A 24155-nucleotide genomic window follows, 5' to 3' on the forward strand; every position below is an offset into this window, starting at 1 on the left:
TAAAGGGAAAGAGCACTTTTAGATAAACAAGGCAATAATAGATGGCACTCGTGCGTAGGAAAACAAAGTTCTTTATGAACCGCAGGATTGCTTGTATTTATTCAGGCCCTGAATAAATGTCTAAAAATCCTGATTGGAGTATCACTATAAATAGTTATAAATGATAAAAAGAAGGCTTTATAAAGATCGGTATCGGTGATCACTCAGTATCGGCAAATATTGCTTTCTATGATCGCCGATCGGTGATCGGCCTCAAAAATCCTGATCGGAGCACCCCTAGTTTAAACTAAACTCATTTAAGCCTGGCCAGTTTAAATATTAAAGAGCCAGAAGACGCAAACTCACACACGCAGTGAGAAGATCTGTGTGCGCGCTCATCCCGCGTCTCAGAACGTGCGCAAATATTAAGCTCTCTTTGAAGTATTGTGCTTGAAAGGACAAATTCACACAAAAATGTAAAAATGCCCATCTTGGTGAGTATCCTAGCAGACATAATCAGCTGAACATACAGTATCAGTGCGTTCTCTTAAAGTGACAGCACTTAATGTTAATCAAACACCATCAACACGGAAATCACTCACTGCTCTTGATTGAATAACATTTGTAACTTTAATAAGGATTAATCTTTAATTTATACAGTCAAATATGCAATGTTATTTTACATTTGATTACTTTATTCAATTTCTGTACCTAAAAGTAATGTAAGACCTACCTAAAAAACCTGAAAAGCACTGTTTATTTTATTTGTATCTTTGCTCTATTGTATTTATTTGTGCTGGTGCTTGTAGTTAGATTATGTGTTTTATTTTCTTTATTTTTATTTGACAATATAGTTTTTTTTCCCCTAAACATAGCACATACCGAACCGTGAGTAAGTTGAACCGTTGCACCCCTACTAACTACACAGAGAGATATAATAAAAACTTTATGCATGGAAAACCATGTCAGAAATTACCACCTGGGTGAGCTGATCATCATTCATCTTGTTCATCATATGATTCACTAATGCAATTTATATACTGTCCCCTGCATAACGTTAATTTTCAGCAACAAGAAAACAGGTTTCTTGTCAATATACAATAACAACTTATATTTACTGGCGATACATCTAATTTGTAATCACAGTCAGAAACAACAGAGTGACCTGGCGACCTCCAGCAATAAAATCACTGTCAACGTGAATGCTTTAGGCTGGACTCTGGAGCATAATGGCAAATGTCATGCATCTTATTCCCATGTTACCGCGATGCCTTGAAGGGGTCGTACACAATAAAAGGTCAAAGCTCAGGGTTACAGCTTCTGTAAATGCTACAGCGCGTGTCTGTGTGAAATCAATGCTCTTGCTTCAGAGCTGGGACGAACCACACGCCGGGACTGCAACCTTTTCACTGAGTTTCCTTTATAATGCTGTCATCAAATGCTTTCTGAAAAAGGTGTGCCTGCACAGGAACACACCAGGGATGGGCTGCTATCAAAAGATTCATACCTACAGAGGCCAGTTTAAATCCAACAAAGAGTATTCCCAGTACACTGCTTTGATCCATTTTACATTCTACACCTTTTCTGGTGTATTGTATCTTATGTATCTTATCTGCTTATTCAGAAATGTTTGAGGAGATTAAAAAGAACTATCTGTTGTAAAAATCAAATGTTTTATGTGTCTTCCTTCTAGGTAACCAGACTGCACCTGCACTGCAGTGCCCAGACTTGCACAGCTTGTATGAAAAATTATTTTACATAAATAAAGAATTTAAAATTGGTGTTACAACACATTAGATACATTCCAAACAAACATAGCATGAAGATGGTTTCAAAAGGTTGGATGCATAATTATCTCTTTTAAAATATTCTTCTAGCCAAAATCTAAGGCAGCACTGAATTTATCCTCTTGGAGAAAGCAATCCCAAAATGCACTGCATTTTGGGGGGGGAAAATCATGGATGAAAAAAATATAAAAAAAATCACCATGACAGACAAGTATGGAGAAATGTTGATTATAAATCATATTTAATTCAATAAAATCATTTAAAAAATGCATTAATAAAATAATTCAAAAAAACTTAAAAATACCCTAAACTGCACAATAATATTAAAAATAATAATATTAATTACTGTGCCATTTGCTTAGCCACATAACAAATTAAGATTCTAATGGAATCAATTATACACTTTACGTCAGGAGCACCATTTGTATTGATGCTCATATAAACCATTCTCAATCAGTTGCTTATGAGGTTCAATGCCGGTTAGGATGCTTCCTATGCAGTGTTAATTTCGTTGACGAATCATTTTCGTCAACAACATTTTTTTCACAGACAACAACGAGACTATAACGAACTAAAACTCTTTTTGAATGACAAAAACTATAACGTAAATCTACTGACATTTTCGTCAATGAATAAAAACGAGACGAAAATGTTACGGAGGGACGATTTGGGAAGAGATTCATTCAGAACAAATCTGCTGCGTGGTTCAGAGGTTAGATGCGTACATATGAACCGGCGGGACATGAGCTAACATACACTTGCTGCACGTCGCATAAAACGTTAAAAAATGTCAATATGTGGGAGTAAGATGAAGGGCGACGACGTAAAAGAAAACTCAATTCGGTCCGGTTTTCTGAGCGCAGACACTGAAGCATACACACGGAAAGCGCATCTCACAGTGCACGAGTACTCTTTCGCATCGCATTGCGAGTCATTGGTGTAAATCAAGCAACAAAAGAAAGACAGAAAATCACGCACTGCTCTTGACTGAAAAACTTTAGTAGCCCTAAAGATTAATCTACATTTATTTATAGAAATAAATATGTCTGCTTGAAAGAATGAAGAATATGGTAAACAATTTGCTATAAAGAATGCATAATTAGCCTATATAACCATTGAAATTTCATTAAAAAGAATACCATGTTCTTGTTTTTTTATGAGAAGTGGTTTTATTTAATTTTAACATGAAGGCATGTTGTGTGTCACCGCAGTTAAATCGGTGTCTATCATGATAAAACCTTAATATCAAACCTATATAATGTGCTGCACGTCGCATAAAACGTTAAAAAATGTCAATATGTGGGAGTAAGATGAAGGGCGACGACGTAAAAGAAAACTCAATTCGGTCCGGTTTTCTGAGCGCAGACACTGAAGCATACACACGGAAAGCGCATCTCACAGTGCACGAGTACTCTTTCGCATCGCATTGCGAGTCATTGGTGTAAATCAAGCAACAAAAGAAAGACAGAAAATCACGCACTGCTCTTGACTGAAAAACTTTAGTAGCCCTAAAGATTAATCTACATTTATTTATAGAAATATGTCTGCTTGAAAGAATGAAGAATATGGTAAACAATTTGCTATAAAGAATGCATAATTAGCCTATATAACCATTGAAATTTCATTAAAAAGAATACCATGTTCTTGTTTTTTTATGAGAAGTGGTTTTATTTAATTTTAACATGAAGGCATGTTGTGTGTCACCGCAGTTAAATCGGTGTCTGTCATGATAAAACCTTAATATCAAACCTATATAATGAGTTCGAAAATTTTAGAGAAATGCTTAATAAATGCACTGTAACTAACTAAACCCATTAGATATTAGCCGACTAAATTTACTGTAGATTTAGTCGACTAAAATCTTATGATATTTAGTCGACTAAAACTAAAACAATTCAGGTGAATAAAATATGACTAAAACTAAATCGCATATTAGTCAAAAGACTATGACTAAAATTAAATAAATTTTCTGTCAAAATTAACACGGTTCCTATGTAGGCAGTAGGGAGCTAGGAAGCTCGCTAAGGAACACAGCTACTGTGCAAGGAATTGGGAGTGATTTCCGATCCATCTTTCCAGTATGAGAGAGCACCCATAACCATTCAAATCAAGAGAAATGATTACATGGAAGATCATGTGCATCTGGTGCTAAACCATTATACAAAATCACTTGACACCATCTGCTTAATTATTCTGCCATAACGCCCACCCCCATGGGGGAGTTCAAGACCAAATATCAGGGTCCACAAATAGACATGGAGGGAAAGTGCTTTTCTAAACCAACCTCCATCCGTCAGTGCAGACGCCTGGTGAAGAAATGCTCCATGAGATACAGTATGATTGTGTTAGCGGGGGGCAAACGTGAGTTACGAGGCTATTGCCTCAGCATTCCACTAACACATGATAATAAATCAGCAGAGGGGAAGCGCCGACTCACATGCTCATTCCACAGGAAATCGGTTTAAAAATATACCAACCCTTATTAACCTTATTCCTCACAGGGTTTCAATATACTTAACGAGGTTTAGGAAATAAACTCAGGTCAGGGTTGATCCTGCGACGAGAGACGTGAAGCCTCAAAATGCCAACATTAGTGTCACTTAGTCGCTCCGCAAACAAAAGCCAAAAATCGAACCTTGCAGAATATAAAAGGGGGCAGAATCGAGTCATCAATTTCTACACTACTGTGATAATAATTGCCCTTCCCTGCAGCTTTTGGCGCCTATAAATCAAAGCGGCAGATGTGAATGAAAATATCAAAGCATATCAGCTCTCCTTTTATTGATTTCCAAATCCATGCAAGAAAAAAACGTTTTGACAATGCCACTTTTGTTAATGGGATAATTCATCCAAAAATGCCTATTCTGTCATCATTTATTCACTCTCATGTCAATCCAAACCTCTATGACTTTATTTGTCTACTGAACGCAAGTTTTGAAGAACAAGCTGGCTGCTATTATCCATTCAATTACAAAGAGCGGATTCTCAAGCTTCAGAAGGCTCACAAAATCACTACAAACCAAAGTGATGGTTCACTGTAAGCAATAAGCACTCCATATCCTTGTGCACTATATATGTTTTCTGGAGCCATGTGGTAGACCGAAAATGGTCGTTATCCAATGAAAACATTGATATTTGTTCCAGCTTTCCTTGGTTCTTTTTATAAGTAATTATGTCTGATTCATGAACCTATCATTCTACTGAATCAGATCTATTCAATCAATCGATTGATCCCACTCACAAAAACAGTCTAAATGTTTAATTCACGAACCAAACTGATCCAGGTTTGAGTTCAACTTACTAATTCAATGATCTGATTGCAGAAGTTGACAGCTCACTGCAAGAGAAGATATCAGGAAATAACTTAAATTTCACCTGTTTGTCACACTAAGCTAATGTATAGACGTCTTCTTTGATTCTGATTCTTCTTTTACAGATGATTCTTTAATGCTAATTTTTGACCATTTTGAAGCTCGAAAGCTCCAGTCTTCATCATCATTCATCAAAAAAAATATATTAAAAAAATAATAAAATGATCTGCACATTCTTCAAAATGTCTACTTTTGTATTACACTGATGAAAGAAAGTCATATAGATTTGGAAAGACATGAAAGCAAGTAAATGATGACAGACTTTAATTTTTGGGTGAACTCCTAAAGTAATTGCAGACAATCTGCAGAAAATGCAAAATGAGGATGGAAAATGATGTCAAAAGAAATCCCTATAAGCTCTGCTATTCTTTTAGGTCAAGCAGTGGCATGTAAGGTCCTCAGCCTATACTTTTTACATATTCGCTTAGATGTCTAGATTTTGGAGTCAAACAACTGTCTGAAAGTGGTTAAAAATTAAGCCCTGACATATTTAGTCATGCTGAGTTGACAGCTGTATGAGTGGCTTAAGTGCTTTTAAAATAAAACGAGTCCAATCTAAGTTGTGTGCACAGCAAGTTGGCTGTTATCAAAGAGGGCTGGGTTTGCGTGTGCTTAGCCCCATGAGAAATTCATGGCAGTCGAGGGGATTTAGCAGAGCCGAGTGGCCTTATCTACTGCCTGCAGCTAAACGGCATCCCCTCACACAGTCCTAAGAACTATGTGGCACTGATTTAACGCAGAATATCTGCTCGCAGCGAAGAGGCATGCGGCACAGGTGCGCAGCGGGCTGATGGACTTAAATTTTGATATGAAGAAAATAAGCTAGCTGTTTGTGGAACAAATGCAAGAAGCCAGGCTAAAAACAAAACCACCAAGAAAAGACAAACAACAAATCACACATTCAATTATTCAGGGTGAATTATCATCAAGGGCTCATTGTGAGGCCACTGTGGCGAAACGGTTTCGAGTCTGTACTTAAAGCAGTAATGCATGTGTAATGTGTCGGCAGATGAGCTGTGGTCAGCTCGACCGTGGACTGACCGGCATACCCAGGACATCTGTCCTTTAGCAAATAGTGACAGCATCATTCGCTCCAGCTCATCTCTAATTCATCAAGAACAGATGGGATATGCTTAAAAATAGTTTTTTTTTTAATCCGCAAACTACGGAAATTGCGTAATCAGTGCCAGATAGCGTGCCTTTTTGGAAGTAGGTGTGTTTCCCGAAAAACCAAAGTGATGGTTCTTTTCAATGTGTTCACTGTAAGTTGCATTACGGTTACATTCCTACTTCAAAATCTGAACCAGAAATAGTATTTTTCTATGCATGTTTGTTGAGTTAACATTTAACAATGAACCAACGGGCAAAAATATAGCCTACTACACTGGCTACTACACTATACTGCTTACTATGTTTTAAATTCAGTGTGTAAAACAGTACACATTACGTAACTATTACACTTTTTAAATAGCAGCATGGTATAATGGTCACATGATCTCTGTTACATCATGTTTACTTCAATAAGTGCAATCAAGTAATCTTGTGTTTGATTAAATTTTGTGAAACCAAAACAAAATAAAACAAAAAGCAGAGAAAAGCAAAGCAAAAAACAAAATTAAAAAAACACAAAAAAATTAAACAAACAAAAAACTAAACTAAACAAAAATCATGGGTTTACTCTTGCAAATCTGATCAAACATAAAAAAAACTTCAAAATAAAAAACTAAAAACAAAGCAAAGCAAATAAACAAAAACCAAACAAATGCACAAACAAAAAATAAAGAAAGAAACAAAAAACTAAACTAAACCGAACTCATGGGTCTACTCTTGCAAATCTGATCAAATATTTAAAAAATAAAAAAAAAGAAGGGCTGATACTATTTCCAGTTAATTTTTCAGGCTGGAAACAAAAGGTCAAGAAAAGAGCACTGAATTGTGGGATACTGTATTTTGCCCAGTGCACTCTCAATTGGATTGCAACAGAATTGCAATTACTTTTTTTCCAAGTCCTGATTGATACATCCTTAGATTGACTCAATAAAAAGATTCCCACCCAGAGTAGTAGGTCATCAGGGTATTCTATGCGTACAAAAAACGTGCAAATTTTTACAAAAATAATTATATTCTGAACATAATTCATCTTTTAGCAGTTTCCAATTAGATGTTTTAAACCAGCATGGTGAAGTGAGGACTGTAGCCCCAACCGACGACCATCGGGCACCCTGGGAGCTTAAAAAGTTAGCAAAGTTCTGCTTGTAAATTCTTCAAGTACATAAGCTTCATTCTAGCTTTCTGACAAACTCCCAGAGCTTATGGCATCATCGCCCTCCCCTTCATTACATTTTCTAAGCCACTTCCTGAGTCTAGATGCACTGGCTGATGTGTGGCGACAGCCTGTCAAAGCCAAGCGCTTCTGACATCCTCTCCCCTCAAGCACGACAAGCAGTAGCAGGCCAAGGGGAATAACAGGACTTTGCATTGTCCGACACTTATTACTAAGCATTCGCCAGAGACCTTGATGTGTCAAAGGAGGAAAAAGCCAGAGTCATCAAAAGCCTCCAGCAAGGTGCATGTCTAGAGTGGGCAAAGCAACAGTCATCAGGAGGAAAACTCCACTTGCAGAGCACCCTAGTAGATTAAATGTGTCCTTTATATGCTTAATTTCCACAGATTTTCAGTGGGGTTTAAGTCTGGGTTCTGACTAGGCCACGCAAGGACATTCACCTTTTTCTCCTTCAACTACTGTGTGCAGGGCTCGCAAAATCACTAGTCCGACGTCCCGGGGGCTATTGTGTTTTCCAGTCAGGCTACCAAAATGTATCACCGCCCTGCCCAACGGGCTATCTTGAATAGTGATATAAAATTCCTAACTTGATTTCTTAATTCCTTCGGGGTGAAACGGATCATAGTTAATCGTTTGCACTTTCTAAGTCTTGCCGATTTAAACATTCAAGCATTTTAAAACATTCTGTGATAGTGATTCAAATGCAGTGGTTGCCTCTGATTTTAAATAGAGCACCGGCAAAGCCTTTGTTAATATGAAGAGATTTCTTTTAGTTGTATAATTTTTTATTTGATTTGGGATTTGTTTTAAAATTTCAAGTTAGTTTTATTATTTAACATTTCAATTTCACAAAGAAATATGCAGCGTTTTGTCTGAGAAATAATAAAAGGACACCTTTTCATTTATAATTTGTCTTAAATCTAATTTTGTAAAGAAAAAATAAATAAATAAATAAATTGTATGGTGTAATCTGTATCGTGAATTTTATCGCATTGTAAGTTTAGTGAATTGTTACATCCCTATATGCTACTAGTTTTTGCTGATCATGCTGATTTGTCCACAGTAAAGTTCAGACGATGTCTTTTTTTATTCGGGCTAGTTAAATTCATTTTGGGCTACCAAAACCTGAAGAATGCCTGCCCGAAAGGCTACCAGGGATTTTAAAATTTTGTGAGCCCTAGTGTGGTCAGTTTTGCTGTGTGCTTTGGGTCATCGTCATGTTGGAATGTAAACCTTCTTCCCATTGACAACTTTCTGGCAGAGGGCAGCAGATTTTTCTCTAGAATTTGACGGTATTTTGCCCCATCCATTTTTCCTTCTATGCAGAGAAACACCCCCATAACAGGATATTATCACCTCCATGCTTTACTGTAGGAATTCTGTTATTTGGATGGTGAGCTGCATTGGATTTCTGCCAGACATATTGTTTGGTGTTGAGGCGAAATAATTAAATTTTAATCTGCCTCAGAATCTTCAAGGTGTGTTTTGGCAAAGCTCAGTCGTGACTGCATGTGGCCTTTCTTGAGGAGTGGCTTTTTACTTGCAATCCTCCCATACAAGCCACATTTGTGGAGAATTTGTGATATTGTTGTCACATTCACACAATGACCACACTTTGTCATAAATTCCCGCAACTGCTTCAGAGTTGCTGTAGGCCTCTTGGTCGTCTCTCTGACCAGTTTCCTCCTGGCTCTTTCATTCAGTTTGGAGCGACGTCCTGATCCAGGGATGGTCTGTGTTGTACCAAATACCTTCCACTTCTTAATAACAGATTTCACTGTGCTTCTAGTCATTGATAAAGCCTTTGAAATTTGTTTGTATCCATCTCCTGACTTGTGCCTGTCCACAACTTTATCCAGGAGATCTTTCGACAGTGCCTTGCCACCCATAGTTGATTGTTTGCTTCAGTTGCACTACCAAGGACTGAAATGCTGCAGGAAAGCTCTTTTCATGCTGAGCCAATCAAAATGACCACAGCTGATCACAGTTGAAAGTCAAATGGCTTTGAGTGCCATTGAGAAGATTATTAGCTACACCTGATTGAGTTTACAAGTCATTTTTAGGAGAGGGGTGATCCTTTTTCCAACTCAGTGATTCTGTTTTTTTTTTTTCTGACATGTTGTTTTATCTTTCACTTGAATGTTATAAATTGCACTGAGTAAATACAGCTGGATAAAACAAAAACTGTGACTGTCTTTATTTCAGGCTGCAAAGCAACAAAATGTGTTTATTTTAAAGGGGAGGTGAATGATTTTATTCAGATTGATGAAAATCTGTGCTTGTAAAAACAGAGCAAGGTGGTAAGTTAAGGTACGTAATACAAACCACACCTTACATTAACATTTGTATCTGTGGATTAACCTAAACACAATGCAATGGATCAAGCAACCTACATTACAATGAAATGGGGCAAACTGCAAATCACCTGAAAATCCCACATTTCCTGCAACTGCACTTAATGCTGTCAGTTCAGATTTATGACACCTAATCCTGTAAATCCTGCTGTATCATATTTGATACACAAATTTCAGGCCTTATCGACATGATCAAAACTTTGCTGAAAAACCTGTTGTACTCAATCTTCTACACACCTACTGTAATCTGATTAATAGTTTATAGTTTTGTCTAGAAAATAAAAAGACTTTAAATATAATGCCAAAAATGCTCCCCTTCGGGTCATGGTACTTTTTGTTCTGAAACTGACTTTCATAAAGTAAACATAAGAATAACCTTTATATTGTAAGCAATATTTCAAGATAAACACTTACTGGACTCAAGCATAAAGTTTATTTGTATCTCTCAAACTTCACTGTATTATGTTTTGCCTCCCACAATGAAAAAAAGTATTTAAACACCACCTTGCAAAGACATATTAATGGGAGATATAGCTATAGAGTGACAACCAATATTTGTATGCGTTTTATGCAAGTAGTCTGCTATACAGTTATAAAAAGATCAATGATTTACACTACAAACAGAATTTCATCTTACTTTTGGCCACATAAATATCAGCTGCACCAAATGCTTAATTTTGATCAATTACTTGCCTTTGAATAAAATTGAGGTGTTTTTTCCTCCTTGAGCATGAGCTAAATACTCTCAATATATCATTTTATATGATCCATAAAGCAGGATGTATTAAATATTATACTAAACAAAAAATATATTTTTTAAACATTTTTTAGATTTTTTTTGTCAATTCTATCTAAAGGTTCAAGAATTGTTGCATTTCAGAAAATTAGTCCTTAAACGCTGTAAAGCCTGACATGTGTGTGTGTGTGTGTGTGTGTGTGTGTGTGTGTGTATATATATATATATTAAATTTTGAAATAAGTCAGAAAAATCAAAGCGCACAAAAACATAACATTAGCCTAATGATTATAACAACCTAACGAAAAAAACATGCCAGAGTAATCTCAGTTTTCACCAATATACTACAAAAATAACTTTTTATTAGCAACCACTGTCATCAAAACAAGAAACTAACTAAAATTACAGATAGTTTCCTACAGTGTCAAATGAATAAAAATAATAAACAATTTAAATTACATTATTAAATCACAAATTAAATGATTTCTATGGTTATTTTTCAGCAACAATATCTGAAATAACTATACTATAGTACCATGGTAGCTAAACCTAAGATTGAGCTACTTCCTCATTTAAAATACAATGCAACGTGTTGAGATCAGATACTCTGCAGCACTAGGTCTCAAACCGCAGAAATAGGCCATGGCAATTATTCCCTACTGAGTTAAGTAATCCCTATGGCTGAGAGGAAGCTGCACCGTATTGAAAAGCAGGGCTAAAGGGCTAAAGACTCGTGAAAAGGCTGACTCCTGCTTTTTCACCGCAAGAGTGTCACTTTAAATAGTGCATCATTACAAAAGCATCCTTGGAAATGCACAGCATCTTGCTTTTGTGACCTGGTCGCCAATGCGGATGCATTGAGATGTACATTGAGTGTGTGAAAGTGCCTTTCACACACTTTTTGGGCTGCTATTCAAACACAAAGTACAGTATATAGTATCATCATAATTAAATAAACTAAAACATAGACCTTGAGGGGAAACACCAACAAGCTGTAAACAATCTTGTCCCTTTCCCTGTCACAATCCATTAAGAGTTCTTGGGAAAACAGTCCAACGCTGCAGAATGATGCTTTAGAGATTGTCTGTAAACACACTTATGACCCTTTCAGCCTAGCGCTGTCGCAATCATGAAATATTAGTCAGCTGATTAATTGTTGTGCAAATACTCTCGCTTAACACTATGCCTTTTTCCTCATTCATCAAAGCAGTTCCGCACGTCCAGCTAAGAACTGTCGGCTATTCGTGCTTATGCAGGACATTTTCTGCTAATCTAATACCCAGTCTGTCAAAGCTGAAGCCATTCAGCTATGAGTTTCTCTGGTACATATCTTATTTCACACTTGGTAGCATCCAGTCATTGGTGAGGTAATGTATTGTTAAGTTCGCGTATGGGGCAACATCTGCGCTAGATCACACATGTGTAATGACCAAGTCAGGTTCTTTAAACCATGACATCTTTCATTTGGCTATATAAACCGGGAAATGCAATTTTTGAGATTTTCCTGGCAATTCATACTGCTTGTCAAGCTTTTGCAGCATTTCATATTGCAAACTTGGGCCAGAAGCTTCTGTATTAGCCTACTGCTGGGGAGCAACTACAACTGCCATTCTATGGGTTTGGTGCCTTTAACTGCCACCGCTTCACTGCAAAGGCGGCCCATCCGTGTTATTGGGCTTTCCTTTTCCATTTGAGTCAAGACTAAAATGTGCCCACAGGGAAGTCTTTGTGTTTGGCTTTGCAACTAACCCTGAGTCCATGTTTTGGATTTCAATGGCAGCTGATCAAATGATGATGGCAAAGCAATGTCAATTGAACTGAAACATGGGTTGTGATGTTTCATACAAAATAAAACAGCTCCAGCTAAAATTATTTTGCAGACCTATGGGTAGCAAATAAATTATTCTAATTCCAATTAAATGAATATACCAATATTCTTTCAGGAAATGCTTTGTTGTATAAGTAATTATTCAACATTCCAACTCCAAATACATGGATATTAATACTCCAAATCCAATTAGTTAATATTAAAATATTTCTTGCAAATACAAATAAGTTAATATTCCAATTCCAGTTAGTTTGATATAAACAGTATAATTCTAATAATTAACATTCAAATATTTGCAGGAATTTATTGTTATTTAAATAGATAATAAACGTTCCAAATTTAAATACTTGGATATTAAGATTCTGATTCAAATTAGTTAAACATTCAAATTTGTCTAGCAAATGCTTTGTTGTATAAATAATGAGTTAATATTCCGAAACATTAGTTGAAATATTAACTAACAACTAACTGTATTGGGAATATTTACATGCAAAAGGATTTACTGCATTTGCTGGGCAGTCGTGGCCTAATTGGGGCAGTTGTGGCCTAATGGTTAGAGAGTCGGACCAAAAGGTTGTGGGTTCACCAGGGATTGTAGGTGGGGGGAGTGAATGTGCAGCACTCTCATCCACCTTCAATACCACGACTGAGGTGAGACCCTTGAGCAAGGAACTGAACCACCAACTGTTCCCCGGGAACCACAGCAAAAATGGCTGCTCACTGCTCTAGGTGTGTGTTCACAGTGTGTGTGTGCACTTGGATAGGTTAAATGCAGAGCACAAATTGCAAGTATGGGACACCACACCTGGCCACAGGTCATGTCACTTCACGAAATGTTGCAACATTAACATTGAATATTTCCAGGAAATGCTTTGTTGTATGAATAATTAGCTAATGTTCCAACTGTATTGCACAACCATTTTAAACAATTCAAACATACAAAATTAAACAAGAAAGAACTGTCTGCAAATTACCTCCTCTCCACAGAGCTGTTTAACGCACCACTGCACCCATAAGGAACACACCACGTCAACTAAAATGCACCTAATTTGCATCCTATTTGTTGCAACATTTCCAAAACTGGCATAAAATTCCTTAATTTGGATAGAAGCATGTCACAGTAAAATACAAAGATTGTGCACTGTGGTCAGCTCATTTAATCACTCACGTAGGACTAATGAATGTGATAGTCCTATTCAAGGTTTGGAAATATTTTCTGGAAACTTATTAAATTATTTTTTTTAAGTTTATGGTTTAATTCATAGTTAAAGTCTCAAAAAAATATCTAAACATCCATAACGTTTCACACAGAAGGAGTTTTTACTGCAATGCCCTGCAAGGAGAAAATGACAATGGGGTTACTCTTCTGATGGATAAATTAAGCATCCAGGCCTAAATGAGCCATGAAAGTCAATTAGGAAACATCCATAAAGTCCATTTTCTCTGTACAGTTTTTAATGCCACAGGGTCTTGGTTTTCAGAATGGATGGGCCGCAAGAAATAAAGGACTGTGTGTGTGCATACACAATGTTTGGAGGAGTGGATTGTTGGACTACTTGTTCTTGACCACAGAGAAAAAGAGAGTCAAGTATTATCATTTCCTCTGGGTTTCACAATGCAGTACAGAGCGAGATATAGGGGCATAAATGGGAGGGAGTTTGGCTTGGGGGGGCAGGGTGTTTGATGAACCTTTTCATCTGCACAGCTCTTTGAGGCAAGATGCTTTCAAAAAGCTCTTAAACAGAGCCCTGTGATGCTCAGACGCAGCCATGGGCACATTGTGCCATCTCGTCCTGTTCCACAGGAACCAAAAAATCCCAGATTCAGCCACGGTCAATACAATGGTTTGATTTTAAAGGGATAGTACAAATATAATAAATATTAATATTGACTACTAATATTGAACATTTACCTTATATTTATTTAAATGTAGCGGTACTGGTCAATATTGGATATTTATCAGATGTTATTGGATATTATTCATGCTCATTGACCCTATTTTTACATTTACCTTTCATCAACAAACAATCCCTTACAGGTAAAAATCATCTTAAAAAATACATTAAATAACAAATCTTTATTTTTTTTTAAACAAAACTGCATACAATTTTAACATTGTCCATTTATCTGTTATCGATCTGTTAACATGAGAATAACGAATCAGATTATCTGTAAAATTTTAATATTGCGCACTCCTGAAGTAGCAAATCTCAAAATTAATATGAAATATTAATTGAACAAATAATTGTAATATTGTACGTCTTGATGCCTAAATTCACATGTAGCCTTTAAAATGCACTATTTTAGTTTTTAAGTTGTATTTTTTAGACAAAATGTTGTAAAATTTCAATATCATCTATTTTTCATCAGCGACATGAAAACATATATTTTTTTAATTTTAATATCACGTCTCCCCATAAATTACACCTAATTTATAATGGTAAATGTTTCCCTATGGTCTACAAACCTGCATGTCACAAACAGAATCAAGCCACTTACCAACAAAATCAATCGTCCTGCACATTAACTGTGGACACAGCACTATGTGAGATCTAAATGTGAGATCACCAAAAAAGTGTTTCGGATCATCACGTATAGGCTTCATGTGTGTACGGCCACACATTCACAAAGCAAAAGCAAAACCAATTTAACCAGCAAATTGGCCTAGTATTACGCTCACCACAGACACTTTGCCCACTTCCAGTACACACCATAAAAACCACAAACTGCAGCTTAATAATTTCCTTAAGAAACCACATCAGTGCATGTCATCCATGCATGAGTTTCACTAATCGACAGCCACAACCAACCTGAACGGCGGTATGTGGGTGTCACCTAGTCGCTAACGAAACCTCAAGCTATATTATGGGTCCGCTGGGCTTATTGACAGCCATGTTAGTCAGAGTTTCCATTGAACACAGTTACAGAACAGGCTACTGAAGGGCATGTTGTAACCAAACAAACAGGCACAGTTAAAGAGCCTCTATCAATGCTTTAAGCATATGAAGCGGACTTTGTTCAAGTCCAAATATGGCCAGCATGTCCTGAAATGATGTTAACCCACCCCGTGGCTACGATATGTGATAGGCCTCAGTGTTTACCCATAGCACTTGCAGAGTCCATGAAAATGCAAACCACAATCTAACTGAACAAAGTGCTCTGGGAAAAATTAGATCATCATAACACGTGCCATAAAAATCCATTCAATCATTTACTAGACGGACTTCACTCCTCCCCTGCCCGTCAACTTCCTGTTGTGTCAGAATTTATTACCTCAGAGTAATGGATTTCATTCATTTACTCATTGATGGTATTTGAACCGCATGCAGAATTTCCTGTACTTTGACATATGGACTATATCAGACGCACAAATTAAGCAATGTGAAATGCACAAATGTACAATTTTCAGTAAAGTATCTCAGGACCAGGAAAGACTAATTGTTTCTAAATGTTCCTAAAACAGCAACCTACTAAATGAAAAATGCCAAGAACAAAAATAACAAACATAAATCAGTTTATGCTAGTAAACTCACACAAGAAAGATTCAATTGTCAAACAGCCTCTAACCAGAGAACAGAGACAAGCGGTTCCACATTTTCAGATGCTATTTAGTTAATCAGCTTTAGAAAACCAGGAAACTTACCTGTGCGCTCAATGTAGTCAACGCACTTCTCAATGAACAAAGGTATGGGCCTATCAGGTGTGACCAAGTTCTGAAGAGGCACCCCAAAATAGTTGCTTTCCCAATTTCTTCGAGTTGGTGGGTACAATGGCTTTGTGGTCTTTGTTGACTTTGTCTGTTAAGAAAAAAAATGACATTACATACTATGATACGATGATGACAATCACATTTCATTCTGTCTGCTGCAATAATCATCTTCTCATGCTTCTTAGAAACAACAAAATCTTGTGGACAATATTTTAAAGGATGCACAGATACTAAAATTCTGGCAAACAATGATATTAAAATTCTATACTATTTTGTCTAAATAAATTAAATATTGATGAATATTCATTTTGAGATTTGCTAAAGATTTAACTGTGGTATTAAACTACTGAACGACCTTTAGATTTTCCTAGGTAATTGAAAAGTAGTAGCTTACCTTTTTGGGTTCCTTGGTCTTTGGTGGTTTCTTTTTCTTCATTTTCTTATCATCCTGCTCTGGGTCCGATGTGATGGCTGGATTGTCTATCCCTCCTTTCCAAGGATCCACTGGTGAGAGAAGTGGATCTTCTTCACTTCCTCGGTTGCCCCTTCCTTTCTTCTTCTTCTGCGTCGCAGGCCCCGACTCATCATCACTGACATCTGAATGCACTCGTCTATGATAAGCTTTTGTCTTGCTGAAGAGGATCTTGGAACGATGTTTGTACTTAGAAGGCCTTCTGCCACCCTGAGACTTAGACATGGAGTCAAAGCCATTCTCCTCATCCCCGTGCAAAGCGAGTCCGCCGAACGAATTGCGGATCCTGCCAGATCTGCTGTGTGCGTCTTCCGGTACGGCATAGATGTCATCACTGAAGCCTTTTGATTTGAGAAGAGTGTCAGCTGGCTCTGCATAGTTATCGGATGCTTCAAGGTCATCGCCGTGACCCATCATTGGACCTCGTGCCCACCGGGAGGTCTTCATTCCAGCTTCAATGGTCCTCAGAAGGTTGGGGTCCAGCTTCTTAACGTTGGGTTTGGGCAGCACATTGGGCTTGGGTTTAACCGGAGGAGGCACTTTGTGGTTACGCTCATGATCACCAACAGGTGTGCTGTGAACTGGGTACTCGTTTCCTTCAAGGTCGATTCTATACTTCCGTTCACTAGGATTGGGCAGCAGCTGCACATCATCGCCGATCGGGCTGTAAGGTGGCGGCCCCTCCCCATCATCCTCGGAGTCAGGGTAATATTGGTAGGCAGGCGAATGGCTATGAGGTGATTGCGGGAAGACGTCTTCCCCGGTGCCTGTTCCGTCCCTGCTGTTGTCGAACATGAAGGAGCTTTCAATGTTGCTCTTCTTCTCGAGGACCTCATTGAAAAATGGCGTGAAAACTTCCGTCTGTCTGTGATACTGGGACAAGGAGTAGAGAGCGGTAAACTTAGCCGTAATTTCTGTGGCAATGTGCTCCCCTTCAGTCATCAGCTCTTTTATTGCCTCGTTCTCAAAGAAGTCTGCTTGGCTGTCCGTAATGGCCACCAGTTGAACTGGAATGACATCCTGGACTTCGGCCAGGAACGCCCTCAGCATAGCCATGGAAGACTTTCGTTTTGCTGAGTAAACAAGAATGTACCCATGTACCAATTCGTCCTTTCTGATTCCAATGGAGGAGTGGTAGGAGAGCACAGTGACCTGTATGCGTCTGCGGCTGTTGCCGATGATTTTGTCAAGGATCAATGTGTTGCACTGCCCGGGCTGTCCGGCGCTACAGGAATGTGAGTCCAAGAATGGTGAGAGAATGAGATCCACGCTGAACGGATCTCCACACATGGCACACATGACTATCCGCAAATCTGTCTCAGACAGATCCTTAATGGAGGGCATGGGGTTCATCATGTCGAAATTGTGCTTCAATCCCTCCAACACTGCTCTGAGGGCCTGTTTTATCTGAGACTCATTAAACTTTCTGGGAAAAGTGCTGGAGGGTATATCTACAAAAGTACACTGTAGCTTATTTGCAAGCTGTTGGCCCTGATGCCTCAAAATAGGCATGTTTTTGCAAACACTATCGCGCTGATTTGCTAGAATGAGAATGAATGGCACTGGCTGGCTATACCTATCCCTTCTGCTCTGGGCAATCTCAGCTCGGATCCGGCTTACGCGGTCACCGATGTAATTAAGCGACTCTATAGAGCTGAAGACACAAAAGAACCCATGGGGCTTGAAAGTCGATATCCAGGAATGGTTCAAAAGCATGGCGGAATTGACATCCACAGGCAAAAGGTCTAATTCATAGATTTTCCCATCAAGGGTGTATTCATCATCAGTGGACTGAGCTCGGATTTCATTTGCGAGCTCCTGCGCCAATCCTTCTCTGCCCACGAGACACAAGTTAACCCTTTCAATGTTGGCACTGTTGTAGTAGATATTCGAGCGGCCGTGATCCAGCTGAACTAGCCTGTTGGCGAGGATTTGCTCGACTTTGAGATCGATGCAGGCCGTGCCGCTGAGGCACGTTTCCTTCGTGGGGTGATAGACAAACCCGATGTGTTTCAGTAAAAGTGACTCCCTGTCAGTGGCGAGTTTCTGGAGAGCTCTGTATCTAGGTTCCTCGTTAAGTATGGCATGAATCTCACTCATCTTGTCACAGCTCGGGGTCGCGTTCAAATCGAGGTCATAGAACAGCTCTGCATGCTCAAAAAGCATTTCCTGAAACTCCTCTTTGGCCCTTTCAACTATTTCCTGCTGATGCCGACTGTAAACATCCCTGCGATCTGATTCGGTGATGTACTTGTACGCCTCGTCCTCCATGACAAAGCACATGACCTCTTCCCACGGTTGGCCGGGGCTAATGAAATGCACTCGCTCAAGCGTCTTCTTGAATTTCTCCTTCATCTCCAAACGCCTCTTCTCAGATATCAAATGCTGTACGTGGTTTTGATAAATCCTCTCTCCTTCCATTGTTTTGAGGATATCGAAGGGCACTCTTCTGTCGTCAGTTTTATTGAGGTGGTCTGTCTCATACCACGGCGTTTGTTCTAACTCAATGAAACAGTATTGAAACTCAGGCCTGCTCTTCATAAGGCTCTGAGCCTCAGTCCAACTCAGCGTCGCAATTTCCTCCAGGTTGTTCAGCAACTTATTAAGAATTTTTGGCAGACTAGTAAAATAATCCTCACGCCGCCTCTTGATATGCTCTTGTCTCAGCTGTTCTATGTGCTTTGAAAAGGTGTTTCTAGCCTTTTTGGTTCCTTCTAAGTTGATGTACTCTTCATAGTCTGGGTGGCTTTTCAACTTATTGCTCAAAATTTTCCAGCTCGTGTGATAATCTCGGACAGTTTGAACGATGAGCTTTTCAAACTTGTCTGAAACTGAAGCTACTAATTGTCTCTGGGATTTGTACGCTTCCAAATAAGAGATGATTTTGGGTTTTCCTCTGGTTTTGTCCATCTGCTGTATCAGAGCATTGAAACCGAGTTCCACGTTCACAGACGCTCGAGCTGATGTTTCCACCAACATGAGATTCTTTTTACCTGTAACAAACGTCTGCACCTCCCTCAGGTATTGCTCGACACACTCGTCACATTTTGTTGCTGCGATGATTATGGGTTTTTTCGTCTTGGAAATTTGAGAATAAAGGCTGTGGACAAATTTCATCTGGTCGTCGAATTTCCTATTGCATCCTTTGCTTACATCTAAACACAACACAAAGCCATCGATGTTGAGCTTGCCATCAGGCATCTGCTTCTGATCAAAATCCTGTTCCAACCCAAGCTGGTCTGTGCAAATGTACATCAGCTTCTCAGCAGACTGAAGCTTCGTATTTGCAGCCCGTTTCGTGTAAGGCTGCAGGTTTGTGCTCCGATGAGGCAAGAAGGTTTGGTCATCAATGAACTCAGTCTGCTCAATGACCTGGATTCGACACTCGAGGCCATCATCCCCACGATGTAACACTTCACCCCAGTATAAGAAATGATCGTTATTCACCACGCGCCCTCCAAAGTCAATTGTGCTCAACACAGATGTGTGCTCCGAGTAATAGCAGTCTGCAGTGGGGTGCACATATCTGTTGCATAGGCAGGATTTACCTACGCCGCAGTTGCCCTTCTCTTTCTCAGTGCCTGAGAGTCCGACGACACTGACAGCATATGTCGGACGGGGCTCCTTATTCTTGGCCATTATATTGCCCCTCTCATTGCTTTTTATGCTAAGCAAAGTATGCCGGCCAGGCAAGCACGTACTTCCATTTGCTAGTGCAGGCGCACTTACATTTCTCACTTTGCATGAGCCAATGTAGCTTTAATCTTGATCATCTGTCCCAGACAACTGCTCTTTCCTCTCCTATCACCTTCCTGCAACATAAAAATATTAAATTAGTCAACAATAACAAACTGTAAAGTTTTCAGTAGCCAATCACTCATTTATCATTCTGAATTTAATAAATCTGATGACAAAACAGGCACAATCACAATACAAAACAAACAAGTACAATAAAAAAAATGATGACTCTCAATACGCAACATAACTGTATGCATCGTTGCGGATATCTAAAAATTCAAGTTTGACAGTAATGTTTATAATAATAATATTACTGCCGATGTATTTTATGTTTTTTATATTTTATATTTAAAATCTTCAAACACAACCACAACTGCTCAGGGTACAAATATATCCCAAAATTTCACAATGACCCACATCTGACACATCTTCAACTCATTCGTTGATCATAATATAAGTAGGAGTACACTGACAAGCTCTTTTGCTGTAATATACATTTACAGCATGTACTCCAGTGTTTTTAGAAAATATGCACGCTATGCTTGTCCTCAGCAGTGATAAGATTTGTACGAACAAATAAATGCATCTGTCAGTAGAAATAAGGCAGCAAATCAGCTACTTTATGCTCAAGAGCATTCTGTTTATGATAAACAAAACAACTGCAAGAAAATATTTTATAAAAGCAATTCAATTCAGCGTTGGCACTGACTGCATAACTAGAACCACTTTTAAATAGGCCTCTACTGTACTCAATATTTGTCAGTGTAAAGCCTGGGAAAAGTGTAAAGCCTCCTCTTCAAAAGATTCACATTTGTGAAAATTATGTCTTTGTTTACTCATCCTCATGTCGTTCCAAACCTGTATGACTTTCCTTCTTCAGTGGAACACAAAAGAAGATCTTGGCCTGGGTCACTTTTTTTTATTGCATCTGTTGAATTTCACATAACGAAACTAAGTGATAACTGAAGCTGCCCTTCTTTGTTCCACAGAAGAAGAAGAAAAATCATACCTGTTTTTGATCAATACATTCCCGTCTTTTTCAGTCATTTATTGTTACTGGATAAGGACATTTCGATTTGCTTTCAAACCATCTTCTGAACCAGTTTGATCGATTCATTGAAAAGAACCGACTCAAAAGAACAGCCAGCTCACGAATCGTCTCACTCCACACGAAATCAATACCTTACTGATGGAACATCGTAAAACTCAACATAACCAGAAATATGCATATTCTCTTTAAAAATGTCTATGACTTTTAAGATTGCCTTGTAATTTTCGGGTCTGGAAAAAAACTTAACATTCTCGGTCTCACATATTTACAGTTATTCCATGACCGTGGGAACCCTGGAGAAAATGATGACAGAAATGTCATTTTGGCCGAATTATGCTGAGAATGTCATAAATAACCACCTCATTTATGGGATATCAACGAAAGGACCTCACGGAAACACAGGACAGCGATGTCGAGGCGTGTTTCTCAAGCAGACAGAAACATCTGCTGAAGGTGAGAACGCGAGCAGAAGCGCTATTGTTACTGGCACTCGACGATTCCCACAACTAGTCGAGTGAATTATCCGCAATGATTGCTATGACAGTAAACTGAATTTGGGTTCCACGTTGCGAAGAATTAGTGTATAATTTACTTCGAAACACCTCAACCCAAAAGCGCCCACTGCATTTCAATCCCAGGAATTGAATTTCACATCTGAATAGTTTTATCGCAGCAAATCAATTACGCAGATGCGCTTGTTGCATTAAACAACACGGCGATTTAGACCCGTTTAGTATGTGTTAATATGCTTATCTGTATTCGGATCGACATGGGCCTTGCCTCTTACAAGGCATTAGATGCTTCCTTTGCTTGCTAGCTTCCCAGTTAGCCAGGGCTAGTTAAGTGTGACACCGACACAACGCACTGTAGGCGAGACAGACAAATCTGTACATTTACATAAAGCTACACAACTATCGCTTAGACATGGAAATAAATCACACATTAAACCAAATTCAGTAAGGCAAACGACAAAAAGCGTGCTAGAAAGTCACATACTCCGTGTACATTCCCCTACCTAACATGGTCGCTCCCAGCTCCCGACACCACAGATAGGAGGCATTCCAACTATTTCCTTTAATTTCCACAGATTGGACGCCGAAACAAATTCCAGTTTTGTCGCGTTTTCCTGTGAGTGGTTGGAATAATCGGCGAAATTCCCCCAAAGTGGTTGTTTGCAGTGTTTTCTAGCAGTAAGAGTGGTATGCGTGTAATCGGAGAGGCATCCCCTCCCCTCTCATTCCAGTCAGTAATGGCGACGGATAGATCCGGCTTTCACTCACTCACTCACTCACTCACTCTCTCCACACTAACTTTTCCATTCCGCTCACCGCGGGGGCACGACGCGCCCTCACGATTGCCTCTCAGGATCATGTAGGTTAATAATACTTTCTTATTTCTGATATCTAAATTTGATCTATGCTATGGCAAAAATCAAGTAATAAACTGTTAAAGAGTCATCGATTTGTATTAACACTATCTATCTATCTATCTGTCTGTCTGTCTGTCTATCTGTCTATTAAGCTATATGTAATTTTATATATTTATATGTGGTTGTAGTAGCCTTTTGGATTGAGATTTACCAATGGAAATTGCATTAACCTTTTGCTCCGAGGTTGCAGGTAGAGTTTTAGGTTGTTTCATTTATTTGGACCTTTCTCTGTGATTTTTTATTTATTCTTAATTAGGCTAATTCACATATTTTATTCTCAAATAGTAGCCTACAATTTACAGATTACGTATGTTTTAAAATAAGTCACAGTCTTTTTTAATAGCCTATGTGATATTTTTAATAAATGTATAGTTAGTATAGTTTGAACGGTGCAATATGTTCTATTTTACTTTATTTAAAACCAGTTGTTTAATAAAGCTGGAAGAAAAAGCTCCATTGCCCTGGGCCCATATTCACAAAACATTTTATCTTACCACTAAGAGTTCTCCTAAATAGCAGTAAAAGTTTTTAGCTAAAAGTTTTCTCTTAAAACGTATTCACTGAGACAAACTTTTACTGATGAATAGAGAGAAGTCTTAAAGGGATACTCCACCCCAAAATGAAAATTTTGTCATTAATCACTTACCCCCAATGTTGTTCCAAACCCCTAAAAGCTTTGTTCGTCTTCGGAGCACGATTTACGATATTTTGGATGAAAACCGGGAGGCTTGAGACTGTCCGATTGACTGCCAAGTAAATTAAACGGTCAAGGTCCAGAAAAGTATGAAAGACATCGTCAGAATAGTCCATCTGCCATCAGTGGTTCAACCGTAACATTATGAAGCGACGAGAATACTTTTTGTACGTGAAGAAAACAAAAAGAATGACTTTATTCAACAATTCGTCTCGTCTGTGGCTCTCCGCATCACCGTAGCGCCATTTTGGAGAATAACCGCTGAACGCAAGCAGCGTACGCTATTCACAAGCACAGCTATTACTTCCTGACCAACTGGTTACTGAAAACAAGGACATAATCAAAGGAACATTTAGAGTTGGGATAACCTTCAAAACCGAAGGTGATAACTTTATAAAAGCTCATTATCGTCAAATATTTCTAAAATGTTTACGTTCCGAGGCAGATTGCCGGCAACAGCCATTTTAGGAATAGTTTGTGGTTTGGTCTTGGTGACTTAGGAGTCCTCTTCACTACTCCTAACGTTTCACAGATTTAGGAGCTAGCTTTAGTGCTAAAATGCTTTGTGAAATACTTTTAGATCAAAAATTTAGGAGTCCTAAATTTAGGACTGACACGCCCATTATTTTGAAGATTTTCTCCTAAATAGGCGTGTTACGAGCTCCTTAAGATGTTTTGTGAATACGGGCCCAGGTCTGTTTGTATGAAGGCTCAGGTGCTATT

At 38.6% G+C, this 24155-nt stretch overlaps 1 protein-coding gene across 1 annotated transcript in view; it reads right to left on the minus strand.

Moving 5' to 3' along the window:
- The window catches only part of LOC107594795 (rho GTPase-activating protein 5-like), a 40662-nt gene extending 18089 nt beyond the window's left edge, over window positions 1-22573 (minus strand). The window contains exons 1-3 of the mRNA XM_016284972.1: window positions 22325-22573; window positions 16443-20332; window positions 15983-16136 (exon numbers count right to left, since the gene is read on the minus strand). Coding sequence (XP_016140458.1) covers window positions 15983-16136; window positions 16443-20159 — 3871 coding nt within the window. The 5' untranslated portion in view covers window positions 20160-20332; window positions 22325-22573. The remainder of the gene's footprint in view (window positions 1-15982; window positions 16137-16442; window positions 20333-22324) is intronic.
- Window positions 22574-24155: the final 1582 nt, after the last annotated feature.

Source organism: Sinocyclocheilus grahami, unplaced genomic scaffold (genome assembly GCF_001515645.1).
Source record: "Sinocyclocheilus grahami isolate Dianchi unplaced genomic scaffold, SAMN03320097.WGS_v1.1 scaffold191.1, whole genome shotgun sequence".
In the NCBI taxonomy this organism is placed as follows: domain Eukaryota; kingdom Metazoa; phylum Chordata; class Actinopteri; order Cypriniformes; family Cyprinidae; genus Sinocyclocheilus; species Sinocyclocheilus grahami.